This window comes from Typopeltis vanoorti, chromosome 19 (assembly GCF_054136105.1).
Source record: "Typopeltis vanoorti isolate ZY-2024b chromosome 19, IOZ_Tvanoo_1.0, whole genome shotgun sequence".
NCBI classification, from domain to species: Eukaryota; Metazoa; Arthropoda; class Arachnida; order Uropygi; family Thelyphonidae; genus Typopeltis; species Typopeltis vanoorti.
The window spans coordinates 77693473-77719960 of record NC_143567.1 but is presented as its reverse complement, the minus strand read 5'-3'; the positions used below and the strand labels follow the sequence as shown (position 1 = coordinate 77719960).

General features: G+C 34.8%; 1 protein-coding gene across 1 annotated transcript in view; it reads right to left on the bottom strand.

Moving 5' to 3' along the window:
• LOC150096270 (WD repeat-containing protein 27-like) overlaps positions 1–24128 on the bottom strand; it is a 35963-nt gene extending 11835 nt beyond the window's left edge. Inside the window, exons 1-3 of the mRNA XM_090409640.1 lie at positions 23902–24128; positions 16029–16126; positions 7715–7817 (exon numbers count right to left, since the gene is read on the bottom strand). Coding sequence (XP_090265766.1) covers positions 7715–7817; positions 16029–16126; positions 23902–24012 — 312 coding nt within the window. The 5' untranslated portion in view covers positions 24013–24128. The remainder of the gene's footprint in view (positions 1–7714; positions 7818–16028; positions 16127–23901) is intronic.
• Between the last annotated feature and the right edge of the window lie 2360 nt (positions 24129–26488).

Below are 26488 nucleotides of genomic sequence, written 5' to 3'. Positions count from 1 at the left end.
TCATCCAGCAAGATAGAAAAATTGATCTGAAAAATTGATAGACAGAAGATGTAACTATACAGATGGCATTAGCTACCCCATCATAGCATTAATTGGGCTTGTATACAGCTAAGTTGCTTGAGTGTAGCAGGCCATTCAGCCTAACAAGTAAGAGGAAGGTGAGATTAAATGTGAGCTAAGCATGCATAAGATGTATACTGGATATCTCTCCACATATTATGAGATGGGAGTCAACATGCCATTGCAAAGGGGAAGTCATTATTATTTATTAACACCAGTCCTCTATCAAGTCAAAAGACTCATCATGGAGGGGAGTACACAATGTCACACACAAAGCTCATCAAACCATGCTTTAAATTCATTTGATGTGTCTGTATTGACCACATTCTCAAGTAATGCATTCCAGTCGCCAACTACTCTCCATGCAAAGAACCTGGTCCATACTCCCTTGCTTATACCCTTGTTAAACAGTTTCAGGGATGGCATGTTGTTCCACCTTTATCTCCCATTCTACGAATAATTTCTCCCACATTAACCTGGTAGTAATCCCTTGCCAACTTCCCTTTCTACAAAGACCAGATATCACTTTAGTCAATCTTTCTAATATATCTTCATTGCCATGAAAACTAGGTGATCAAATCATTGCACAATAGCCAATATGAGGCCTGATCATGGCCTTTTGAACCACAGCCTCTTTATTTCTGCATTCCAAGATCCTCTGCATCATTGCTATAATCTAATGTGATGAATTCACTTCTGCAATGTGACCCCCTAAACTTTGGGTCTCTATCCACCACTCCCAGATCTCTCATCTTCTCTACCCCTTTCAAAATTTCCCCACTAAGCACATTCCATTCTTCCATCCCATCTTTACCTACAAATTTCAGAACCTCACATTTTGCAACAATGAACTGATAGTTTCACTCACTTGCCTATTCACATGATCTACTCATTGTTCTCCCCAATTTTTGCATCATCTGCAAACAATTGCATATCTCCAATTAAAGCTATTCCAATATCATCAATATACAAGTTAAACAACAACAGCTCCAAAACACTTTCTGTATATCTCCTTTGCATTAGTCACTTTATTGTAGTAGAAGGAAGCTTAATTCCTAAAACATGTTACCCCCTTTAACAGACCACTGCTGACCATAATAGAAAATACTGCAATATGACTGAGCCCCAACCAACTGGCTCCCAGTGCTAAGCAACATCCTGCCCCTACACATCCGCAGATCTAACTTTCATCTACATGAATACAGCAAAATCATGGAAATCCAAAATCTTCCAATCCATGAAGACATCCCAACCCTAGAAATAAACAGGCTAAAGTCAAGGCACATTCCAATCTTAACAGCAAAAAATCTTGCAGAGACAAGTTTCAACATGAAGGAGAAGTAGAAAGAGTCCTGGTGTAACACTTCAACAGGGATCTTCCATGAATTAGTGGACCCAACACAGATACCTTCGGGTTTTGACTCACCTCGGAAAACTTGGTCTGCCCTTAACCGAATCCGCACCAACCATGGCAGATGTGCAGACCACCTTTACAAATGGGGCATGATTGCCTCACCCAGGTGAGACTGTGGATCACCCCACCAGACAATTAATCATATTACAGCAGAATGTGTCCAACGTGCATACAGTGGAAACCTGTCAGACTTCATCCATGCTACACCAAGTGCAGTCGACTGGATAATCAACCTAGACATTCAGTTGTGGCCTATTCTTGAGTGTCTCTTTTATGACTGTATTATGTCTTATTATTGTACATATGTCTATTACTATGTCCATATATATTAAGGATTAATGTAATGTAACTTTTAATGTGTGAGCCATATGCTAAATAAAAATAAAATAAATAACTGCTGTCATCAACCCACTTCTGTACCCTAGTTCTTTCCAACCTCTTAACCACAACTCCAGGCACACAGAAATAATATAATTTGTAGCCACAGCCTTATCGCTACCTTTGTGAAGTGGAATACTACTTAGTGATATCAAGTTTACTTGATTCCTCACACATCTACTGCTCACTTAACAATGGTCCATCCACTCTCATCTCCTCTACACTCAAGTTTCCCATGATGTCACAATGATGAGGATTAGTTAACTTATGATGATATAACAGCTGTGAAGTCAATACAGGCAGGTACAGCACCATCCTATGGTTATGCTGTACAATATCATCTCAGTCAACTTATTTATTTATTTATTTTGTGTGGGGTTCCCCCTTTCCTCAACCATCTCTTAGAATAGGTTGAGCCCTCTTAATGAGGGATTAAGTATGTATTTTATGACTATAGATCTGTGTATATTCACGGGCTGGTTTGCCTGTTCTGAGGGATGAAACACCTGAGTTTCTAGGTGAAAAAACCCTCCATCTCCATATGAGACCAGTTAACTCACCTTTAGTCGAAAGAGACCAGATAAAGGTTCCTCACATCTTGGACGGGAATCAAACCCAGGTCTTTCCAACCAAAGGGCTTCGTCTATACTGACTGAGCTATAGAGGCTCTAGTCAACTTATGAAGTTAACTAAGAGAAGTCAACTTTGTAATGTATTTTTGTCTGTGGGTTGAAAAACCTGAATTTCCAGGAGTAAAAACCATGTCACCTCTGTGTGAGACTGGCAAACTCACCTTCAACTGAAGGGCTCTGAAAAAGGTTCTTCATATCCTAGACAGGATTTGAACCAAAGTCTTTCCAACCAAATAGCATCATTAAAATTGACTACACTATGGAGCCTATTGGTGGGGATGAACTGCTCATTAAATACCTTTACTACATCTTCTGCAGCAGTTGCCATTTACCATTTTTCTATTAACATTATCTTATGATAATCATTCTTTCTTCTATATGCTGCCACATATTGAAAGAATGCCCTAGGTTCTTGGCCCAATTTGCTAATTTCTTCTCATATTGCACTTCTGCTGTCCTTATTAACTAAGTTACCTTTCTAGCCTGCTCTTTATACTCTACATGAAACACATTATTACTATCGATAATTCATCTTGTTTTGTCCCCATTGTGTCTTCTTTTTCCAGATTTCATGCTTAATCCCTTCATTCATCCATTTTATGCTTACCTCATTTAGACTATTAACCTTCAGAATACATTCACATGCTCATGCTGTTAAATAGCTTGTTCAGTGCCCAAGTAGCATTAATCTCTTCAGCTTAACTCCTCATTCCATGCTATAGTTCCCAGCTGTTATCCTCTAAGCTTTCTTAATCACCAGCCTTGTAGTTCTATATATATCCTTTATTCACAAAGATCTTCACATGTGAGTCCACCACTTAAATGATCACTCTAGCCAACCGAAAGGAAATGCAACACTCCATTCACAATTACATCCTCTAAAGAAACGATCAGATCTAACACTTTTATGTGAACAATGGACTGATTCGAAAAAGAGTGTCATGATGTTATACATAGAGCATGCAATGGTATAACTGAGAAAATATTGCAATATTAATTATTCATTAGCTATTTTAAAAAAATATTGATGTATGATTAAAATAAAACTTTCCCATATCTTAGATAGAGAGAGGCAGTCATTCTGATTTAAGTTCAGACAGTGAAGTCTCAGTGCTTTCTTTAAACAAGCATTCAAATTTATACCAAAACTGATGAACTTAGCGTGTTTCATATCATAGGATGTTGTGATATGCATTTGTTCCGTGCTGTGCCAAGCCAGATTTTTTTGCAACAGTAAACTTTTATTAGCTTTCATTAGCAACAGTAAACTGGCACAGCCAGTTTGTTGTTGCTAATATAAGATTATAAATATAAATAGTAAACCAAAGACCCTAAGCAACAGTATTAAGATAACAAAATGAAAGATATAACTACACAAAACAACTATAGAAACAGAGTTAAAGAAAATAACCTTTGACAATGTAGAAAATACATGGAAAATGGGCAGGGCAGTTATGGTAAATGCTGCAAGAAAACTACAACAATTAGAGCAAATAACAAGTGGATAACCATAGAAATTTGGAAACTTTAGAAGAGAAAAGAGCTGCAAAAAATACTCCGAACAGAGAAAATACACAAGAAAATAAGCAACATTATAAATGACTGAAAAACAAAATAGATAGAATGTGCAGATCTACTAAAAATAATTGGTTAGAAGAAAAAGCAAAAATGAGTGAAGAAGCCAATAAAAAGAATGATATAGCAATAATGTATATAAAATTATAAAAGAATTAATAAAAATGAAAGATAAAAACAATATTGAAACTGGAACAATTCAAGGTATTAAAAAAATTTGGAAAGAATATTGTCAGATACTTTTCCAGAGGAAAGAAGACTGAAAAAACACAAATGAAGAGACATAAAGAGACTGTATGTAACATACCTATGATTAAATTATAATTCCAGTCTTTTCAACTATAGATATTAACTGTTGTTGGAAAAGTTTAATTTTGGCCATTTTTTTATTTATGTTAAATAACCTCCTGATGATGCTGTTAATCATATACATGGGCTGTACAATAAGTAATAAGGCTAATTTTACTGTAGCAAAACCACTCATCACAATATTAATTTCTGTGGAATAAAGAAATGTTGCAGTCTGTATTAATAAAAGAGGTTGATAGATGGCGTATACAGGCTGATGCGCCAGAGTGTCACGTGACTAAACGCAAGCTTGTTTTGGAGCGCTTACGAGGCGCAACCAGTCTTCGAAATGGAAGCGTCCTTGGAACAGCGTTATGCGATTAAATTTTGTGTGCGTTTGCAAAAATTGGCATCGGACTTTTAACATGATACGCGAAGCTTTCCACGATGGAGCAATGTTGAGGGCAAGTGTTTTTCGCTGGCATAAAACTTTTAAGGAAGGAAGGCAAAATGTGGAAGATCTTGAACGTGAGGGAAGACCTTCAACGTCCATCACAGAGACAATGATCAATACAGCAGCAATTATCATCAAGGAGGATCGCAGAATTACAGTACGCCAGCTGCATGTTGTCCTGAATATTTCTGTGGGAAGTGTTCACTCAATCATGGCTGAACATTTGGGACTAAAACATGTTTGCGCTCGATGGATTCCCAAACTCTTGACACCGGATCAAATGCAGCATCGAGTGGATGTGTGCACAGAATGGAAAGAAAGACTGGAACAAGAAGGCGACAACTTCTTAAAACGCATCATTACAGCAGATGAAGCTTGGTTGTATCACTATGACCCTACAATGAAACAACAAAGCAGTGAATGGAAGCATCCATCTTTGCCTACCCCCAAGAAAGCAAAAACTGTAAAATCGGCTGGTAAAGTTATGACCATAATGTTTTTTTGACTACGAAGGCATTGTTTACCAACATGCTGTAGAACCCGGGAATACTATAAACGGCTCATACTATGCGGATGTTTTACGGACAGTGGTACAGCACGTCAAAAGGAAGCATCCATTGCTGAAGAATGGCTTCTTATTGCACCACGATAATGCAAGGCCACATACTGCTAGTGGTGTAGTGGACGTTTTGTAGAAGAACAACATAGATATCCTACCACACCCTCCATCCTGATCTCGCACCGTGTGATTTCTGGCTGTTTCCTCAGCTCAAGAAACCACTAAGAGGCCGCCATTTCGAAAGCAACAAAGCATGTGTAAAAGCTGCGAAGGCGGTTTTGAAAGAATTCTCAAAAAACGGACTTTCACATGTGTTTAAGAAGTGGATGCAACGTTGGGACAAATTCATCGCGTCACACTGTTTTCTGTATAAATATAGTCTTATAACTTATTGAACAGCCTACGTATATTTAGTTCGATATAGGATTTGTGTTTAGAAAGTTTTATAATTGGGTAGCCAGTTTGTCCAAAACAGGAAACTTGTAGTTATAGGAAATTTGACAGACTCCACATAGCAACAGAAGTTGTAATTTATCTTTCAGAGAGGGTAAAAGGATCCTGATTTTGTTGGCAGGTTTATATGTGACTGCAAGATGAAATTTCTTTAGCATATGAGCAAAACATTCAGAGGTATCTTGAATATAAGGAACAAATATCCTATGAGGTTATCTTCTCTTGTAGAATTGGGAGAAAAATGGTTGATGATTTTGTCTATCATTCTTAGGTATGTTGTTGAATAACAGATTATGAGTTCTGACAGCAATGATTTGAAAATACAGTGGTATCTCGTTAATCTGAACCTCTTTAGTCCAAACCCTCCAGTGATCTGAACTGTGGTTTGAAAGAAAAAAAAGTTTTATTTATTACATATTATTATTTTGTGTACTATTATTTTGCCTCCAAACTGTACTCCATTGTTGCAACCAATGGATCAGAACATAATACAATCCATTAAATTAAAATATTGTAAAGACCTGCTTTTAAATGTAATTTCCCAAAATTATGACGTTACCACATCAATAAAAAATATAAATTTGAAGAATGTAGCATTCTAGTTGCTGCTGCTTGGGAAGCCTCGAACCTGAAGCAATTCAAGCATCATGGAAAAAACTGTGGCCTTCTAGAATTTACCAAGATAACTACTGTGATATACAAAAAGAGGAAATTCAAAACATGCATGATTTAGTTAAAAATATAAATCCAGATGTTGATATTTCACAAACAGATGTTAAGGAATGGATTACAGGTAGAACCGAAAGTGAATTCGAAATTATTATTATTACCTCATGACCTCATGGAGTCAAAGACTCATCTGGGAGGTCCTTTTATTACACGCACAGCTCATCATACCGTGTCTTAAACACACTCAAACTCCTTGCAGACACCACGCTCTCAGGCAACGCATTCCAATCATTTACAACTCTGCACGAAAAAAAAAAAAAAAAATCAGATGCTGCAATTATAAATATGACAAAACAGAATGAATTAGGAGACGATGATGACGATAAAGAACTCGAAGAAAAAAAAGTAAAACATGGAGAGGCAGTTGACTGTTTAATATGTGCATAGAATGGGCTAAGCAGAATGCTACGCCATTCCACAAAATTTTATTGCTAATGAGCTCCGAGAAGAAGCATTCGAAAAAAGTTTAGCTTCCAAGAAGCAAAAGAAAATCAGTGACTTTTTTACAGAGAAATAAAAAAAAACTTTTTTGTGTGTTATTTTGTGAAACTTTTTTTTGTGTTGTGTACATGTGATATATTTTACGCAAATTAAGTTATGTACTGAACTATGCAATTTTATTAAATCAAAATCCTCAACAACACAGATATATACAAGCTAAATTTTGTACTAAAATAAACTTGTATTATGTTTTAAATTTTACATTACAGTACAGTACCTTTTTTCTATCAGTTGCTTCATTTATTTACAGAATTAAATTGATGTACCAATAGAATCTGATTATTTTTGTCTTAAACGCTAGTTATTGTTGTCTCTTGGGGGAAAATTCGCTAATCCGAATGATCACGGTTTTTATTAGTTTGGATTAGCGAGATACTACCGTACCTTATTTTCACAAAGGATGGTGAGCTGACGACTAACTGTCTTACGTTCCTGAACCAGTTATGGTTCAGGAATGTAAGGTAGTGGTAGTGGATTGCCATACTCTTGCTCTGAAGTCTTTGAAATCATCAGTGGCTACGAACTTGGCTACCTAATGATGCCCCAAAAGTTAGTCAGTTATGAATAAAAAGAGCTATTTGCTATCTTCAGGCAATAAAAGAATTAGAGTTTTTTATTTTATTTTATCACTTTAAATGTTTCACTTGTTATACTTCAAAGGAATAACTTACAGCTGTATCCTCTGCTCCTGCAGCAATGAATCTACCACAAGCACTGAAACAAGCTCCAGAAGGCAGGTATCTACTAGGATGTTCAGCATAATACAGAACACAACTGCAATAAGAGTTTCAATAGGTTTTAAACTTAAAATAAAAACAAGTTAACAATCTAAAAGTTTGTTTAGAGAAAATTCAGTATTCGTAGAAAATTACAAATACTGTAGTTAAATATTATATATTATGTCAAAATATAATATATTATAATAATATAATATAATATAATAATATTAGCAATATAATATTATGTCAAAATGTTTTAAAATTATCATTATTTAATGAAAGTCACCATATAAGAAATTCAAAGATTACACCAAAACTATAAATGTATTCCACTTCCAAACTATAAAAAATCTAAGGGAGACCACTGGCATTGTTTATTCATATATGAATAGGGAAACATATATATATATATATATATGTGTGTGTGTGTGTGTGTGTGTGTGTGTGTGTGTGTGTGTGTGTGTGTGTGTGTGTGTCAAATAAATTTAATGACTAGAAGCTGGGAGATACCAAAATGGAAAAATACTATTTATTATTTGAGCACAAAACTGGTTTCATCTTCTTAGAAGACTTCATCAGAACAACCACTATAAATTAACTTGCAAACATATTCTAACATTTGAATGCATTCTGGATGAATGGTTATTGTTGGGCACATTCACACGGGCATGATCTTGTGTACGTCAATGCTGGATAGCTGAGAGTGACAGTCAGATAAGTTATAGCTAAGGTTAGTTTTAAGATTGTATATATATTAATTGTATATGAGTGATTGTTTGAGTAAGAGCTGCTATAAAATTTGTGCACTACTAGTATTATTAGTGTGTGGGATATTTTGCTTAAACTTAATTACAAATTCATTGTTTATGGCCCTTAGAGTAGTAACCAGCAGAGGAAAGATGGTGGCGGCTTTGTCAGTGCATGACTTTAACTTAAACTTCAGTCGTTTCATGAAGTGCAAGGTGTGCTACATGAGGTTTGTGGACATTTAGGGCTGATGGAAGGAAGGTATGTGTAAAGTGTGAGCTAAACGAGGATTCGATGAGTGCTAATATGAATTGGATGACAGAAAGTGTTAGTAGCAAGAATGTCGCAGGAAGAATGAGTGCTCGTTCGAAAGAGAAGCATGGTGTGAAAGAAATGCGAAAAATTGTTAAAAAATCTTTAAAAAAGAAAACGAGTGATTTGAAAACCATAATGGATAGTAAAAAGAATGAAACCAAGGCAAATGTGGCATAAGGAAACAAAATTGAGAGAACGAAAGAAACCAGAAATAGCGTGATGAAAGGATCAAAAGTTGGAACAATCAAAATAATGAATGAATCCGGAAATAGTGTGACACAAGGTTCGAAAGTGGGAAAAATAGAAAGAATGAATGAAAGTGAAAGTTGGATGCATGAACCAAAAGTTCAGAAACTCAAAAGGATGAATGAGAGTAAAAGTGTGAAGCAGGAGTCGAGAGTTCGAAAATTAGAAAGACTGAATAATAGAGAGAATGTGATGCGAGATTCGAATGTTGAATTGGGATGGATGAAGCAAGAGATGAAATGGGTGCGGAGTGAAATTAAGAAAATTTGGGTGAAAACGATTAAAACAAATCAAGAGGGTATGAAAGAGTTAACGAAAGATGATGGAGACTCCATTATTAAAGGTGTGCTGGATGAGGGGATGCACAAGGTATGTTTTCCAGGTGGTAAAATGAGTAGAACGATTGAAGCATTGGATACGAGGAGAGAGTGAGCAAAGGAGTTGATGGTTTTAATAGGTACGAATGACAGAAGACAAAGAGCACGTCAGAATGGATATCAGGAGGCTGCTTAGAAAGATAAAAGAGAATAGTGTGACAGGAAGGGTAGTAAGTGTGTTGCCTAGGTATGACTGTGGTGAGATGAGGTGAAGAGCAAGGATTATGAATGATATGTTGGCTGAAATGTGTGAGGAGAGGGGAGTACAATTTGTTAATGCATGGAATGAGTTTGAAGGACGAAGTGAACTGTATGGGAGCGATGGACTGCATTTGAGTGGTTATGGTGTGAGTTGCTTGGAAAGACTGCTGCTGGAAGGTAGAGAAGTGAGTACAGAGAATGAATCAGATCAAGTGGGAAGTGATGTGGAAGAGCAGGAGAGATTGAAGATGTGGTTATGAATGAGGAAGTAAGTGACATGAGTATGGAAAATGAGAGAATGGGTGTGCAAGATGAACGGGGAGGCTCAGGGTGGACAGGAGTACACAGCTTGAGAAAGGTGGATGCTCCAAGAGGATGTGAGAACATGTGTAGACAGGAAAGGAATGGGATGACTTGGGATCAAGAGGAAACAGTTGGAAATGAAGGGGGTTCTAAAATGAATAATCAGAAAGGGAAATGGCCCCAGTTGAGAATGGAGAGATCACATCGAATAAGTGGTATCAGTATCAGTGGAACTAGCTGTAGATCCAGGAATGAACTGTTGTGTATATATACAAATGCTAGAAGTGTAAGAAACAAGGCTGATGAAATGGCTGCACTAATTGAGTCTGTTCACCCAAAAATTGTTGTTGGAATAAGTGAGACATGGTTAGATGAGGATGACATCCTGACAGGAATAGAGATGGAAGGGTATGATGTGTTTCGTGAAGATAGAAGGGGGAGTGCTATTGATGACAGAAAAAGAGTTATGTTCATACAAAGTAGAGATGCAAGAGGGAAATAGTGCCAGTCATTCTGAGACAGTATGATGTGAGATAGAGGTGAATGGAATGAAATACTCGGTTGGATGTTGTTATAGACCAGGAAATGTGGTCGCTAGTGACTATGAAATGTATAATCAAGTTAGCCAAGCAAATAAGAAAAGAGTGATCATTATGCAATTTTAATTATGGCAATATAGACTGGAAGTAAAGAAAATGATTTTCTTGAGTTTTTGAGGGATAGCTACCTCAGACAGTATGTAACAGAGGGCACATGAGGATTGAGGGTCTTGGATTTGGTCATCTCATCAGAGGATGTAATTATAAATGAAGTGTCAAATCACCCATCAATTGGTGAGTGTGACCATGAGGTGATTACCTGGGTGGTTGCCAGCAGTGTGAGGACCTCTGTAAGAAAAGGGTATATGTGGAACTACAAGGGGGGGGGGGATGATTATGAAGAGCTCAGGAGACAGCTTGCAGGTGTAGCATGGAATGAGGAGTTAGCTGGAGAAAGAGATCAATGCAGCTTGGAGGATTTTCAAAAACTATCTAGTAGATGCAATGTCTAAATGTATTCCAAGGGTGAGAAGGTTAAATAAGGTAGGTGTGTAATGGATGAATAAAGAGATTAAGCATGCAATACAGAGAAAAAAGGGCATTATGGAGGCAACATAAGAAAAGTGGAAATAACCAATTCCATGAGGACTACAAAGACCAGGCAAGGCAGGTGTTGGATCATACTTCCTTGTTTTTGATCCGCCATCTTGTTTTAACTCTGTTCATAAACAAGTAATAAGTTGCTGGTTGATTACTAATTTAAATATAGAGAAATTTACATTTTTAGATTGTGCCACTCCATATTTAGATTAGTCTAATGAAATGTAGTGAAACCAAACATCAACTAATTTTATATCAATATTATTTCTTACGTAGACTGAGTTTATCTCTTATTTTTTAAGCTCCCGCTAGGTCCGATAATTTCATGAACGGTGCAGTAAAGGAGATTCAGGCAAACACAATTTTAAAATCATCAAAACAAAACATTTAATTTTGGGTTATATATTATACATATAAATTCAACTCTGAGAGCAAGATAATATAAATGTCTTAGCTTAATTGGTCACAACATCTTACAGATTCAGTCTATGGGCATTCTGCTATCAGACTTATAGCTTTCACATTATTAAAATAACTTTTAATAGAGTTCAATATCATAAAATCTCTTAGTAACAAATTTTACTATAATCACACAGTCAGTAAAGTCTCAATACAATAATGGTGGCAACAACTGCTTCATGAGTATACACTTTCTTTCATACTTCATACTCTGGCTGATTTCATCAAAAAACGTTATAGTTAATGTGGGGAATAAGAGGAGGAATTACACATATATCTCTGCACTGAAGTAATATAAAATTGGACATTCTTACCGGATAAATCCTTTGCTCAAGGTATTCACTGAGGCCACACATAAAACTTTAGTTAACTATCACACTGGAGCTACACATTTCAAAAGTAATCTTCTTTAAAATAACTTAGTCATTAATCTCTGCGCATCACAAATGTAGACACACTTTCACTAGAAAATTCACTTGTTCCTCATTTACTACTTTGCAATAAAATCAGCTTTTCACTAATCTTCCTTAAAAGTTCTGGAATTCGTCATAACTTTAGAATTCCTTATCAATATTCTGAGTTGCCAATTTACATCCCGATCCTTCGTAATCTAATTACAGCACTTAATTCCTATTACTACAGCCTCTTACTTTACTCCGTGCTGCTAAATAGCTATGTCCTCATCTCTTCTTAATCTAATTACAACACTTAATTCCCATTACTACAGCCTCTTACTTTACTCAGTGTTGTTAATAAGCTATCTCCTCATCTCTTCTTAATCTAATTACAACACTTAATTCCCATTACTACAGCCTCTTACTTTACTCAGTGTTGTTAATAAGCTATCTCCTCATCTCTTCTTAATCTAATTACAACACTTAATTCCCATTACTACAGCCTCTTACTTTACTCAGTGTTGTTAATAAGCTATCTCTTCTTAATCTAATTACAGCACCTAATTCCTATTACTACAGCCTCTTACTTTACTCCATGCTGCCATTAGTGCTCCCTGCTTCCCACCTCTCTGCACTGTCGTGAGTGCTACCTCCCTCTCTCTCTCTCTCTCTTCACCACACTATTGTGAATGTTTTTGGTCTACTGATCCCCTGTATACTCTCGCTTTTTGCTTATATACCTTCACTTTCTTTCCCGCCCCAAATTCTTTCTCACGCTCTCTCATGTCAATTCCTTCTCCCTTTGAATACCATAGCTCACGCACCACCACCACGTGCTAGCTATTTCTGGCCCGTCTCCATAGTAACAAACAAAATAAAATGAAAACAGAAATATTGCATAACATTATACCTTTACATACAGTAATAAAAATTAATAAAAAAAAATATTATAGTTACTTAAATTTACCTTCATTCACAATAACAAAAAAAAACATATATTACAGTTCACATAAGGCTCATAAAGTTACATACATACAATTTCTTATAATATTATTGAAGGAATAAAGTAATAAAATAAATGGCATTTACTACAGATTCCTTTCATTATTATGACATATCCTAAAATTATATAATTAATTAATAACTGACAAAATACAGAGCAATTATATGAGTAATACAGTTTAAACAAGAGACAAACAATAAACAATATTTACAAGTCTTGCTTATGTTATGGAAGATCATGTTGGATTCTGAAAGAAATAACAATAACTTTAATTTCTCTTCATTAGACTTGTGAGTGGAGAAAATACACTTCTTATTTTAGAACTAGAAGAAACTGCCATTTTAATTTTATCAGCTTACAAACTTAATCTTAAAAAAAAAATTCAGAATTCTAAAACAATTTCTTTCTTTGCCTGATTCTAGTTCACAACCTGTCCACTTTGATTCACTTAAATTACTTTTAAAGTTTCTGGGATCACTTTTTCTAATACTATCACAAAATTAATACTGAAATCTTAACTTATATTAGTGGAATCAAATCCTGTCGAGTGAGCCATTTTGTTGGATCGTACTTCCTTGTTTTTGATCTGCCATCTTGTTTTAACTCTGTTCTTAAACAAGTAATAAGTTGCTGGTTGATTGCTAATTTAAATATAGAGAAATTTATATTTTTAGAGTGTGCCACTCCATATTTAGATTAGTCTAATGAAATGTAGTGAAACCAAACATCAACTAATTTTATATCAATATTATTTCTTACGTAGACCGAGTTTATCTCTTATTTTTGAAGCTCCCGCTAGGTCCGATAATTTCATGAACGGTGCAGTAAAGGAGATTCAGGCAAAAACAATTTTAAAATCATCAAAACAAAACATTTAATTCTGGGTTATATATTATACATATAAATTCAACTCTGAGAACAAGATAACATAAATGTCTTAGTTTAACTGGTCACAACATCTTACAGATTCAGTCCATGGGCATTCTGCTATCAGACTTAGCTTTCATTATTAAAACAACTTTTAATAGAGTTCAATATCACAAAATCTCTTAGTAACAAATTTAACTATAATCACACAGTCAGTAAAGTCTCAATACATTAATGGTGGCAACAACTGCTTCATGAGTATACACTTTCATACTTCATATTCCAGCTGATTACAGCAAAAAAAGTTATAGTTAATGTGGGGAATAAGAGGAGAAATTACACATATCTCTGCACTGAAGTAATATAAAATTGGACAGTTCTTACCGGATAAATCCTTTGCTCAAGGTATTCACTGAGGCACACATAAAACTTTAGTTAACTATCACACTGGAGCTACACATTTCAAAAGTAATCTTCATTAAAATAACTTAGTCATTAATCTCTGCACATCACAAATGTAGACACACTTTCACTAGAAAATTCACTTGTTCCTCATTTACTACTTTGCAATAAAATCAGCTTTTCACTAATCTTCATTAAAAGTTCTGGAATTCATCATAACTTTAGAATTCCTTATCAATATTCTAAGTTGCCAATTTACATCCCGATCCTTCGTAATCTAATTACAGCACTTAATTCCTATTACTACAGCCTCTTACTTTACTCCGTGCTGCTATGAGTGCTCCCTGCTTCCCGCCTCTCTGCACTGTCGTGAGTGCTTCCCCCATTCTCTCTTCACCGCACTATCGTGAATCTTTTTGGTCTACTGATCCCCTGTAAACTCTCGCTTTTCGCTTATATACCTTTGCTTTCTTTCCATCCAAAATTCCTTCAGCCATTCTTGTTAAGTGACCATACTTCCTTAGATTTTAATTTCTTGGCATTTTTAATTTAATTTATAACCAAGTGATAAACTTTCTACAACTAACTGAATTAACTTATCTGAATTAATCAACTAATTTAGGGTATTTTATTAATGAGGTGTTACACCTTTTTACTACTTGTATATGGGAAATATATGACTTCTGAATTACTCCAACTTTGGTACCTCTTCTGGGTCTGGATTCTTGATGAGACCTCAATAATGGTCGAAACTGGTCTGGATGGTGGTGGCTCTTCCTGTAATGCATAGCATTATACACACCTTTAAGGATATGCTTTGCATTATAGGATACTAAGGTAATTAATGTAAAGTCATTAGACTATATACAAGCAGCCTGGTCTTGAAGTCTGAATTTTCACTACCCACAATAACAAAGTCAGTAAGATTTTCTTGTTTCCTGTATCTTATCTTCATATGAATTTGTGCTTATCTCTATGAAGGAATATTAGTAATGGCTAGTCCATATTCTGACAAGAAATTCAGCAGTTAATTAACATTATCATTAGTTTGTTCATTTCTCCAAATTTTCTCCAAACATTATATATGTATACGTATATATATATATGTGTGTGTTATTCGTTTCTTTCTCTGCTATTTTAGGTTTCCTAAGGATCAACTTTTTCTTTATGTCAGCTGCCTTCACTTCCTGTTTAACACTTATGCACAGATGCCCATACGATGCAGGCATTCAAAACTAAATCCTATGGAATAGGTTGGTTAATCCTTATTCTGTTAGCAACTTATGTCCGTATATTGCATGTTTTTCAGGCTAATTTGTCTATTTTGCAAGATGAAAAACCTGAGTCTCTGGGAGAAAAAACCCTTCCACCACTGTATGAGAATGGCTAAATCACCTTCAGATGAAAAGTCCTGATAAAGGTTCTTCGTGCCTTAGACTGAATTCGAACCTGGATCTTTCTAATTAAAGAGCACTGATCTATGGAGGCTCTGCCTTCTCTAATGACTCAAAAAGTTCCTCTTTCTTAGTAGAACCCTCTGTGGGTGAATAGGTATAAATAAGTTTCATTGTTCAATTCCCACAATCACTCTAATTGAAATTGTCTACCATTCAACAAGATTAACCTTTGTCTTTGATGTCAAATACAATAGCTATTCCTTCTTTCTCTGATCATTATTACTGACATTGTTTATCATTCAGCTATAGATTTTTTTGATTACTGCAAATTATTTTCAGTATTACATTTAATGACTAAAAATAATGAAGTAATAAATATTCACATAACATTTAAAGAATAATTTTATTAACTAACCTCTTACATCGTAAGTCCCATACTTTTATGCCATCTCCTACTGCAACAGACAAGAACACATCGTATAATGAGACTGGTAAACTTGTACAAGGAGAACCCTGAAAGTTGAGGATCAATTTAATATTATGGATTACAGTTCACTGTCAATGATAGATATCAGAATTACAAAACTAAGGCACCATCTTCCTCTCCTACTTAAAAAAGAAAAGAAAAAGAAAAAAAGAACAGATTTTAACTGTTACATTAAGATGAACCATTGAAAGTTGACTGGATTATAAAATCCTTTGACTACTTTTCAAATGGGATTGGAATTAGATTTAGGATTAGGCTCTGGTGATGATTATACTGCCATCTTTGTATAGTTTCTATACATCACTGAGTTGGCACATAACAGATTTCTTTTAGGAGGTGAAGATCGAGAAAGAATGCTGGTGCTGTCTCATATTGTACTCCTTGACGATGTCTCAGTGATTGAGATGAAATATTGGAAGAATTAAATATTTTAAATCCTTCCTCAGTGCTGTTTCACTCCATTAAGCTTCTAACATGAGTTTCTTCCAGAACTTAAGCCTTAATACACATATTATGAATATTCATGGCTGTAATGTTTTGCTTAGTGTGCAAAGCAAAACATTACAGTAAGCATATGTTTAATCGAAGTTTAAGTTTAAACTTCGATTGTCTTGAGAATTAAACTGGGTTGTCCTTCTCAAAAGATGTCGGATACAGAAATATTACTAAACTTCATGAAATTTAGTCAAGTTCAAATCTAAAAAGGCCCAGTGTACCTACAAGCATGCCAGTTTTGTTCTACTATGGGAACAGATTGCTACCATAGCGACCATCAGCTCATTGCAATTAGAGCTCTCAGCTAATCTGAACACTGAACTCTGTGCCATTCTCTTTGATAATTCAGAAGCCTCAGCTCAGAAAGAATTCTTAAAAATAAAAGCTAAGCACATCAAAAAGTACAACAGTCTTCTGGATTCTAAATCCATCCCTCTGGTTCAACTTCTTCATGCAGTAGTTAACATGTAGTTGAAAAGGCTTAGCAATGCTGCTGTCACTGTCCTTAATATCATCCATAATTTTGCTGTTGCTTCGAAGCAAGTATCAGCACTAGACCTAATGTTCAACATTGAATGCAGTATTTATAATTTGGCTCTAGACATAGCTAACAACATTAGGCTTGGCATTGAAAGATGATAAATTCCTAAAAGAAATTTATCATCTTGCCAACTCAGTGCCCTCAAGAAACTATGCAAAAATAACAGAATAATTATCACCAGATCTGATAAGGGGAGTGCTAATGTTATTCTTAATACCAGTGAATACAATAAAAAAATGGACGTCATTCTCAGAGACCACTCTACCTACAAACCTTCAGATTATGATCCCACCAAATCCCAGAGAAAAAATTGAAAAGTCTGCTCAAAAAAAATTCTCCCTGGCCTCCTGAAATCACAAAAAAATTCAAATTCTTCAGTTCTTGTCCCTCCCTAGACATACAGATTACCAAAAATACACAAACCCAATTCCTCCTTAAGATTCCCTATGCTATAAATATTAACAAAACAGTTAGCAAACTATCTTACTCCACATCCCCCAACTCACTGATCATCCATTTTAAAACTTAAGTTTTAAACATGAAATAATACAAATATTTTGGTTAGCACTGATATCACCTCACTGTTCACCAATATTCCCTTAAATGAGATATCATTTATAAAGGAAGTTTTTCCTTCGGTCATTACTGATCTGTTTTCCTTTGCTATCCATTCTGGATATTTCTCTTGGATGCACAAAATTTATAGACAGACAGAGAGTACCTCAATGGGTTCTCCCCTTTCGCCTCCCTTGACAATTTTTTTATGAAATATTTTGAAAAACAAGCTCTTGACTCAGCCCCTCTCAAATCTTAACCATACTGAAGATGTGTTCTCCATGTGGCATCATGACCCAGACACATCACTCTTTCCTCTCTCACTTCAATAGTATTCACACTAGAATCCAGTTTACCAATGAAAAATAAACTAATAATAGTTTAGTCTTTCTAGACACCTTGGTAACATGCCTACCTAATAGTAACGTGTTATTTTCTGTATACAGGTAACCCACCCACACAAGCAGATATATTCACAAATTTTTCTACCTCACCCCCCCAAAAAAAGAGTACCAAAAAAGAAAAAAAAATCAATCTTTCTCCCAATCCTTGAGCTTTTCAGAAAGATTTTAGTAATCCTATCACTATATGTCCAAGGCACTTCAATTAAAATAGCCAGTCTTAAAACATATTAAAGACTGCCACCCTTATATGTTCAGCTAAAGATCAGCTCCCTCCTCTTTCTGTACTTGGATTGGCCTGTTCCCAAGTTGGTCACAGTTTTGCAGTAGCACCTCATCTTCAATCATCACTGCATATAGAACGCATAATCCATCACTTGGCACTGGTACTGTCAATAACATCAGGCTTGATGTAACTAAAAAATAAATTTCTCCAGTAACCAGTTACATATTATCCATAAATTATGTAAAGACACTAACATAATAATCACTAGAGCTGAGAAGGGTAATGCTATTATGATATCAATACTAGTGATTATAATTGGAAAATGAATGTGTTGCTCAAGAGACCTTACTACTTATAAACCTGTAGATAATAATTTCAATTCTCGGAAATAAAGTTAGTTTAATCATTTAACCAAGTGTGAGCAAACAAAGTTTGCGCCTGAAAATATCTTCAGGACTGGGTAAGGAAGTACAACACTGGGCAACTCATAGCAAAGGTGGACCAAGCTAACATGACTCCTATCTCAGTATCTCCCATAATGCAAAACACATCTCCTTGCAGATATGTATAATGTTATGCATTAAGGGAAGGGCCACTACCCAGACTAGTTTCGACCTTTATTGAGGTCTCTTCAGTGGGAGCCAGGCCCAGAAGTGGAGATACCAGGCAGAAGCAATGATGAGGTCATCTTTATTTATAGGAGTTGCCAAAGAGTGTGCCACCTTTTTATTAAATTACTCTGGATTTAGAGAAAGATGTTGAAAGTTTATTTTTCACTTAGTTAGACTATAATAAATTTAGTTTAATCCTTTAAATTTAAATTTATTATAGTCTAACCAAGTGAAAAATAAACTTTCAACATCAATTCTCAGAAAGAATCATTAAAAAGGCTTCTAAAAACTGTCACTTCTTGACTTCTAGAAACAATTAAAAAACTCAAACTGTTTAATTCTTGTCCCCTGGATATACAGATTGCCTAAAATTGATAAACCTAATAATCCTCTCCACCCTATGGTGGATACTACTGACTCTCCATCTTTTAAGTTAATCAAACAATTAGCTAAATCCTTTACCTACTGATTGGTCATACTTCATCTTATATTAAAAATTCCACTCAGTTCAAATCTTTAATTCAAAATTCAGTTTTAAATAATAATGATATCATGGTGAATTTTTATGTCTGCTCTTCATTTAATAATATTACTCTTTCTGATACTTTATTCTTAGTAAAAAATGCCCCCCCCCCCCCGATATCAATGATCTTTTCAATTTTGCCATCCGTGCCAGCTACATTTCTTGAAAGGATACCATATATAAACATGGTTTCTCCCCTCTCTTCCCTCTAGCTAATTTCTTTATGGAACATTTTGAAAAGCATGCTTCTGGTACTGCCATTCTCAACTGAACAGACAGCGCTGTAAAAACCAGTTCATCATAGAAATAGCCTGCCTTTTCTAGATACTTAATTGCTTTCTTCCCAATGACACCCTATTTTCAGTTTATATAAACCCACCCACACAGGTAGGTAGATAAGATACATTAACTTTCCCATCATCCCCCCCCCCCACTCATCTCAACAGTATGGTGTTATCAAAACTCTTGTCAACAGAACCTCCAACCTCTGTTCCACCCAGACTTCCCTTTCAGCTGAACTCTCCTTTATCTGCCACATCTTCTTGTTCTACGATTACAATGCAAAAAAACTTAACAAACTGGTTGCTACTTTCATCTCCTCATATTCATCTCAACATACACATTACAATAATGCTATTACTATTCTTATATTCAGGGCACTTCAGAAAGAATAGCTAGATCTGTAAAGATATATAATCTCTGTACTGCTTTCAAACCTCATCCAAAGCTGGCTACCTTTATTCACTTTACTAAGGATTCACTATCTTTCCTCTCTGTTCCAGGTGTTTACACAGTTCCTTGTTCTTTCAAATTATATTATTATTATGGTCAAACTAGGAGATCTGCCAACATCTGCCTAGAAAAACACAAGAAATACATCTGCCACAATATCTATGATCAGTCTGGTCTAGCTGAACCATGCTTTGGATACCTTGCACAGAATCAAATAGAAAAAACTACTATGCTTCACTGCAACAAATATAAACTTGAAAGACTTTTCTTAGAATCAGCAGCAGATTTGTTAAACCAGCCTAATCTGAATAAATGTGGTTGTATTAAACTTCCTAAGATTTAGGAAACTTTAATTCTCAGTCCTCTTACCCAACTGTGAAGGCTAGTGAACAGCACTCACAGAAGTCACCTCCTTCATAAGACTTTAGGCTTTTAGTCTAATTTTTTCCACTTATTGTTTCAAGTGCTTTTTTACATGTGGTTTTACAATTTCGATTGTATCCCTGATGATGTCTCTATGGAAGAAATGAAATACAGGATCTAATAAACTTGCATTCATTGTTCATCTGTGCTGTAATTATTTTATTAAACATAATAATGAACCATTTAACATTTCTACTATATCCTCCTAACTGGTTATCATTCTAATACTTCCACTAACCAACATCATCCTTCTATCAATCCTTATATTTGTGGTGTATGATTCTCTTCTGAAGCATGGACTGCGATTTTAGTCCTTTGCTACTATAGGATTTTTACTAGTGCTGATCAGATTGTCTGGGATAGAAATATTACAGTTTTGTGAAATTATCCAGTAGGACAATAGTCGTAGTGATTTAATAAGTGAAACTATGTAAAGACTTGCAGTCTGATTGAAAAAGGAAACCATAAAACATTGTGACACTTGAATATTTCCTTTTCTGTTTGGATCTTTAGAGATTTTACAAGGCTAAATAAGTTCTGATTGGACAAATACAGTTTTATAGTTATCCTGCTTGAAAATATATTTAAAGGCTTTATATGTATGTAAGAAAGCATTGATATTTTACAGAAGATTTAAAGAGTACTACCACCACCTACCTTTCACTCTTCTCATGGCTTTCATTTTATTCTTCCTCTGAAGATAACTGAACAACTCAAAATGGCTTACACACTGTAATTTCCACCATTTTATTTCCTCTTTGCATTTCATTACATTATTCATAAATCATTCATACAGCAAGAATGTTTTATGATCTCTCAGTAGCGATCAAATTAATTCGAACACTCACAAATTAAAAAAAATAATTAATTTTGCAAGAAAGAAAATAAGTACAAAAATTAAACTCCAACTTTAACTAATAATTTATGTATGCTCCTCTATTCCAAATAAGTTTATTAATTTGCTTCGATACGGAGGCTAGTGAACATAGAACAAATTTTTTTATTTCTGCATCTTGAAACCATACTTTTAAAATGGATTGTATCAAGTTATCCTTTGTATCATAATTCAATTTTCCAAGTTTCTTTTTCACAATAGCCCACAAATTTTCTATTGGGTTAATGTCAGGAGAGTTACCTGGCCACTGAAGCAATTGGATGTTGTGATTTTTGAACTCTTTCACTTTTTTTGAAGTGTGGCATGGAGCGAGATCCTGTTGGAAGATGAGTTCTTTGTCTTTCTGGATCTGTGGGACCACTTGTTTCTCCAATATTTTTATGTATTGATCACTTTTCATCATACCATCAACAGGCACAAGTGATCCCGGACCATCATGTGTAAAACAACTCCAGAGCATCTTTTTAGCTGGGTGTTTAGAAGCTTATTAAAGATGGGCAAGAGAAATCTTCTCATCCACTGATTTGTGAACATAGGGTACTTGCTCTCCTTGGAGAAAGAAATGGCTCTCAGCTGAGAATATGACCTTTTTTGCACTTCTCAAAAGTCCAATCTTTGTACACTTTTGCCCAATGGAGCCTCTACTTTTTTTAAGCCTTCATCAACAGTTGTTTCTTTTTTGGTATGTAGGCAGTCCTCCCTGCTTCCAACAATCTTTGATGGACTGCCATGTGAAACATTAATCCTACTAGCTGACATCTATTTAAGTTGACAGCAGACAATCTTGGATTCATTTTGCTATTCCTAACTAGTAAATGATCTTGAATAAGTGTAGTTTTCTTTTTTAACCTACATTTTCCTTTCCTGTCAGGAGAAAGGTATCTGTCTCCCTAAACTTCTTTAAAATCGCATTAACAGTACCCAAACCAAAACCGCTCATTAGCAATTTGTCTTTGAGTCATGGATGTGTGTGTTGAAAAAGAGTACATATATTTGAATGCTTTCTTGGAGATGTATCCATTTTAAAGCTACACAAAATGAATAAAACACTATGAATGTCAACTTGTTTACATTATTAAAAACGAACAACTATTAATATACATCGTTAAAACATGCAGCACTCAACCAAAATAGTAAACCAAAACCAAAATTATTATGAACCAAAAAAAAACCAAGCCCAAACCAAAAACTTGATGAAAATTCAGCTTGTTTGAATTAATTTGTTCACTACTGTAGCTATTTATATTGTTTAATTTTTAGGTTTTAATATAAATTAAAGATGTCAAGAAATTATATTCTTGGTTACATCCTTTATCCAAGTGTAAGCAAACAAAGTTAGCACGTGAAGCCACTTCACATAGAGGCTGATGTAAATTTTGCTTACACTTGGATAAAGGATGACCCAAGAATATAATTTCTTGGCATCTTTAATTTATAGTATAACCATGTGAAAAAACTTTCAACATTTTAGGTTTTAAGTTTGCATTTCTAATCCATGTTTATATTTTCTACATATTGACTTCCTCATAGTGCCTTTTTTTTAAAATTGTATGTTCATTATTTTTACATTCTGTTAATTCTATGCTTTGGTACTATTATGTAAGTTTAAATCTATGTTCAACCACCTTGCCAATGTCAAAGGAACAGAAGAAGCAATTATACCATTCATCTCTCCAATATAGTTCAAAGCAAGATTTTACCTTATTAACTGATCTTAAAAAACATAGCATGGTTTATTCCTTATTTTGTTTGATAGTAGTAGAAGAATTTCACAGTATCCTATGTCCACGCAGTTAGCTTAATGGCTGTATGCTTCGCAACCATATGACTGGGGAAGGAGTGTCCCAGGTTCAATTCCCGTCGAAGATGTGAGGAATTTGAGGATCTTCCTCAGCCATAGCCAAGTTAGCCAGTCTTGGGAGTGGACAGCAGGGTTTTTTCCGCCAGTTTATCTGGCGTTTTTCATCCTGCAAGCAGGCAAACCGGCCCCGTGAACACACACGGATTGACCGCCATAAATACTTAACCCCCCCATGAGGGGGCTCAACTCGCCGCAATAGGGACGGGGGAGAAAAAGGAAGGAAACTTCATACAAATAAATAAAATAAATAAACAGTATCCTATGCTTTAATCATATGATTAAAGCCCCATTGGCTGTTACATGGTAACAGAACAAGGTCAACTTTGCAAGGTGCTCCTTAATACAAATGCAATATTTTACTCTTCTCAGCAATTCAATAGAGGCTACATGAAATTATCATTTCAAAACAATCAATGTAGTTGCTGGTATTTTTTTTTTGTTGTTGTTGTTGAAAGTTGATATTTTGGAATTTTTACTGCAGTTATACATTTTAATTTTGTAATAATTCTGTCATCATCATATGTAAAAACGAACTTACCTGATTTAAACAAACACAATGAGCTGGTCTTGTGTGTACATCTGGTATATGTCGTGCACACTGCTTTGTGTTCATATCCACTATGCCAATAGAATTGGTAGAATGTGGCATACACAAAGATCTGAAGAAACTGATAAGAAAGTCAACAAGACAGCACTTTATGAAGTCTCTCAAAGTTCACTCAGCACACTGAGTCCTAAAAAAAGGGGTGGAGAGGGATCTCTTTTCATCAACCAAAAGCTCCACATTTTAGTACAGCAAATTAAAGACTTCAAATTTTTTTTTTCCAAATTATCAAAAACTTAATTAACAATAATAATTACACTGAATGCATTATCAAGCAATTTAGAAAAACACTATAATAATAAAAAAATTTAAAAAAATTCTTGACAGGTTAGAGGATATTAAGCACTTGTATAAATTGACAGACTGTCTATAATCTCAAAAGAATATTAATTTATTTAAAATTCATAAGCTTCACATTTCTTCCTCCATAGTTTTAAGAAATATACATAAGCAAATGAGTACATTGAAGTTTTCAACATTGTGACCAGTAAACAGACCAGTCTCATGGTGGAAGAAAAAACTATATCAAACAACACTAAGAAGGTGATATAATGATCTGCTTAGAATCCTGAATGAAGTTAAATACAGATAAATAAACCTAGAGACAATTTAATCATGCTAGTGCAAAGCTGCAGTTTGCCACTAGCATGAAACATGCAAGTGGACAATCCTAGTGTAGAGTTCCATTGTTCAGTAAAATCAGGTTGCATGTGTACTAACTTAGTTCTGCTAGTGGATAAGCAGAATGAAATAATCAAAGGATCACCGTTATTTACTAAGTAGTTGTAATCAGACAATGACACATTTGAGAAGGGCTTGTGCAGAATTAAAATATTGATTACAGGTATAGACACAGTTGCAATTTCACAGCTCACGAACATCCACATAATAGAAGATGTGGTCATAATCCTTTTTTTTTGTCATAAAATACCTAAGAAAATAACATTTTTTTTATTCAATTAAAGAAGCTTTGTTTTCAATAATCCTTCTTTTTGTCCTTTTTTTTTTTTTTTTTGAGTTCCTATGTCCATCATTCTTATATAATTTGAGATAATTAGCAATGGTCTTGCATATGCCTCTGTCAATTTCATACCTTAGCAAACCTAGAGCAGAGAATCCCATGCCACTTAATTCTGTGGTTAGTAATGATGTGTATTTTATGTTCTTCTTGTATAATTAAAATAATTATTCCTATTTTAATGCTACAAGAAATGCAGCATTGCTTCTGGGGAAAAGGGAATTGTAAAAGATCAGAAAAAAATTGTATAGTTTAGAGAACTATATGAAAATAGTTCTGAGTTTATAACTGCAGAAAACTGTAAACATTTTCAAGAGAAGCCCTTTGGTATATGGAACAGATTGCACATATTTGTAATCAGTGTCCTTCACTAAATTATTATTATGATTACAGCAATCTCCAGAGAGTCAGCAGATACATCATGGGAGACCCCAATCACCAGGAATGTCTATCATATCAAACCCTAACCTGATTTATGTTCCCAGTATTTACAACATTCAATCAGTTCCACTCCTCCCACCCAGTAGATTTACCATCTAAAAAATCTACTCCTTACACCTTTACACAACCACCAGGGATTGCCTCTCATTCTTCCCTTCTCACCTTCCACTCTCTTTATAATCTCCTAGGTATTAATCTGGTAAAATCTCTTCACTAACTTAAAAGCGATCATTGCAACAACACTTGCAATGTGTCCTCTGAACTTCAGTCTGTCAACCACCACCCCGCAGATTCTGAATCCCATTCTCTTCCTGAAGCATATTTCCACTAATATACCGTATAGGCAGACTTATATCTTCAGCCTTATATCTTTGCACTCAACATTGCAGCCTTACCTTTATTAATGTTAAAACTATAACCTGCATATATATATATCCAAGCTAAAGGTCTATTCAAATCTTCCTAAAGGGAATCAATGTCAGTAATACTCCTTATAATTTTCCCCAACTATTACTATTAATATTGATGATGTTACTGATTTTTTTTATCTATGTTAACTATTCCTGATGAATGCTTTGTTAATAATCCAGAGTTTCATTTTCGATATCTTTGTCATAAAAATGTTTAGCCACACTTAGTTTATGGCAACATATTCAACATATTTTACAAATTTATTTATATAAACATCACTTGTGAGTGATGGTTTCATGTAGATCTCTTTTAGAATTATTCACTTTCTGTTGGTCAATAATAATTGTACAAAGATGCTTCTACAGTATGACATAACTGGTTGGTGCTAGAGAAGGCAGTGTTCTTTTAAATAAATGCTGCAGCACAGGAAGCAGAATGTAAGAGCAGAATTGTGAAATCTGGACAGAGAGCATTGCAAAAACATGTAAGCATTCAACATTGGAGTTGATGGTAGTTATTCTGCGTAACAAAATATATATCATTTGGTATGATATCTATTTTGGGGAAGTTTCCAAAATTTAGTGTATCAGTGTTTATCTGTATAATATAATTATTATTATTAGCCAAGCCCCCATGGAGTCAAAGACTCAT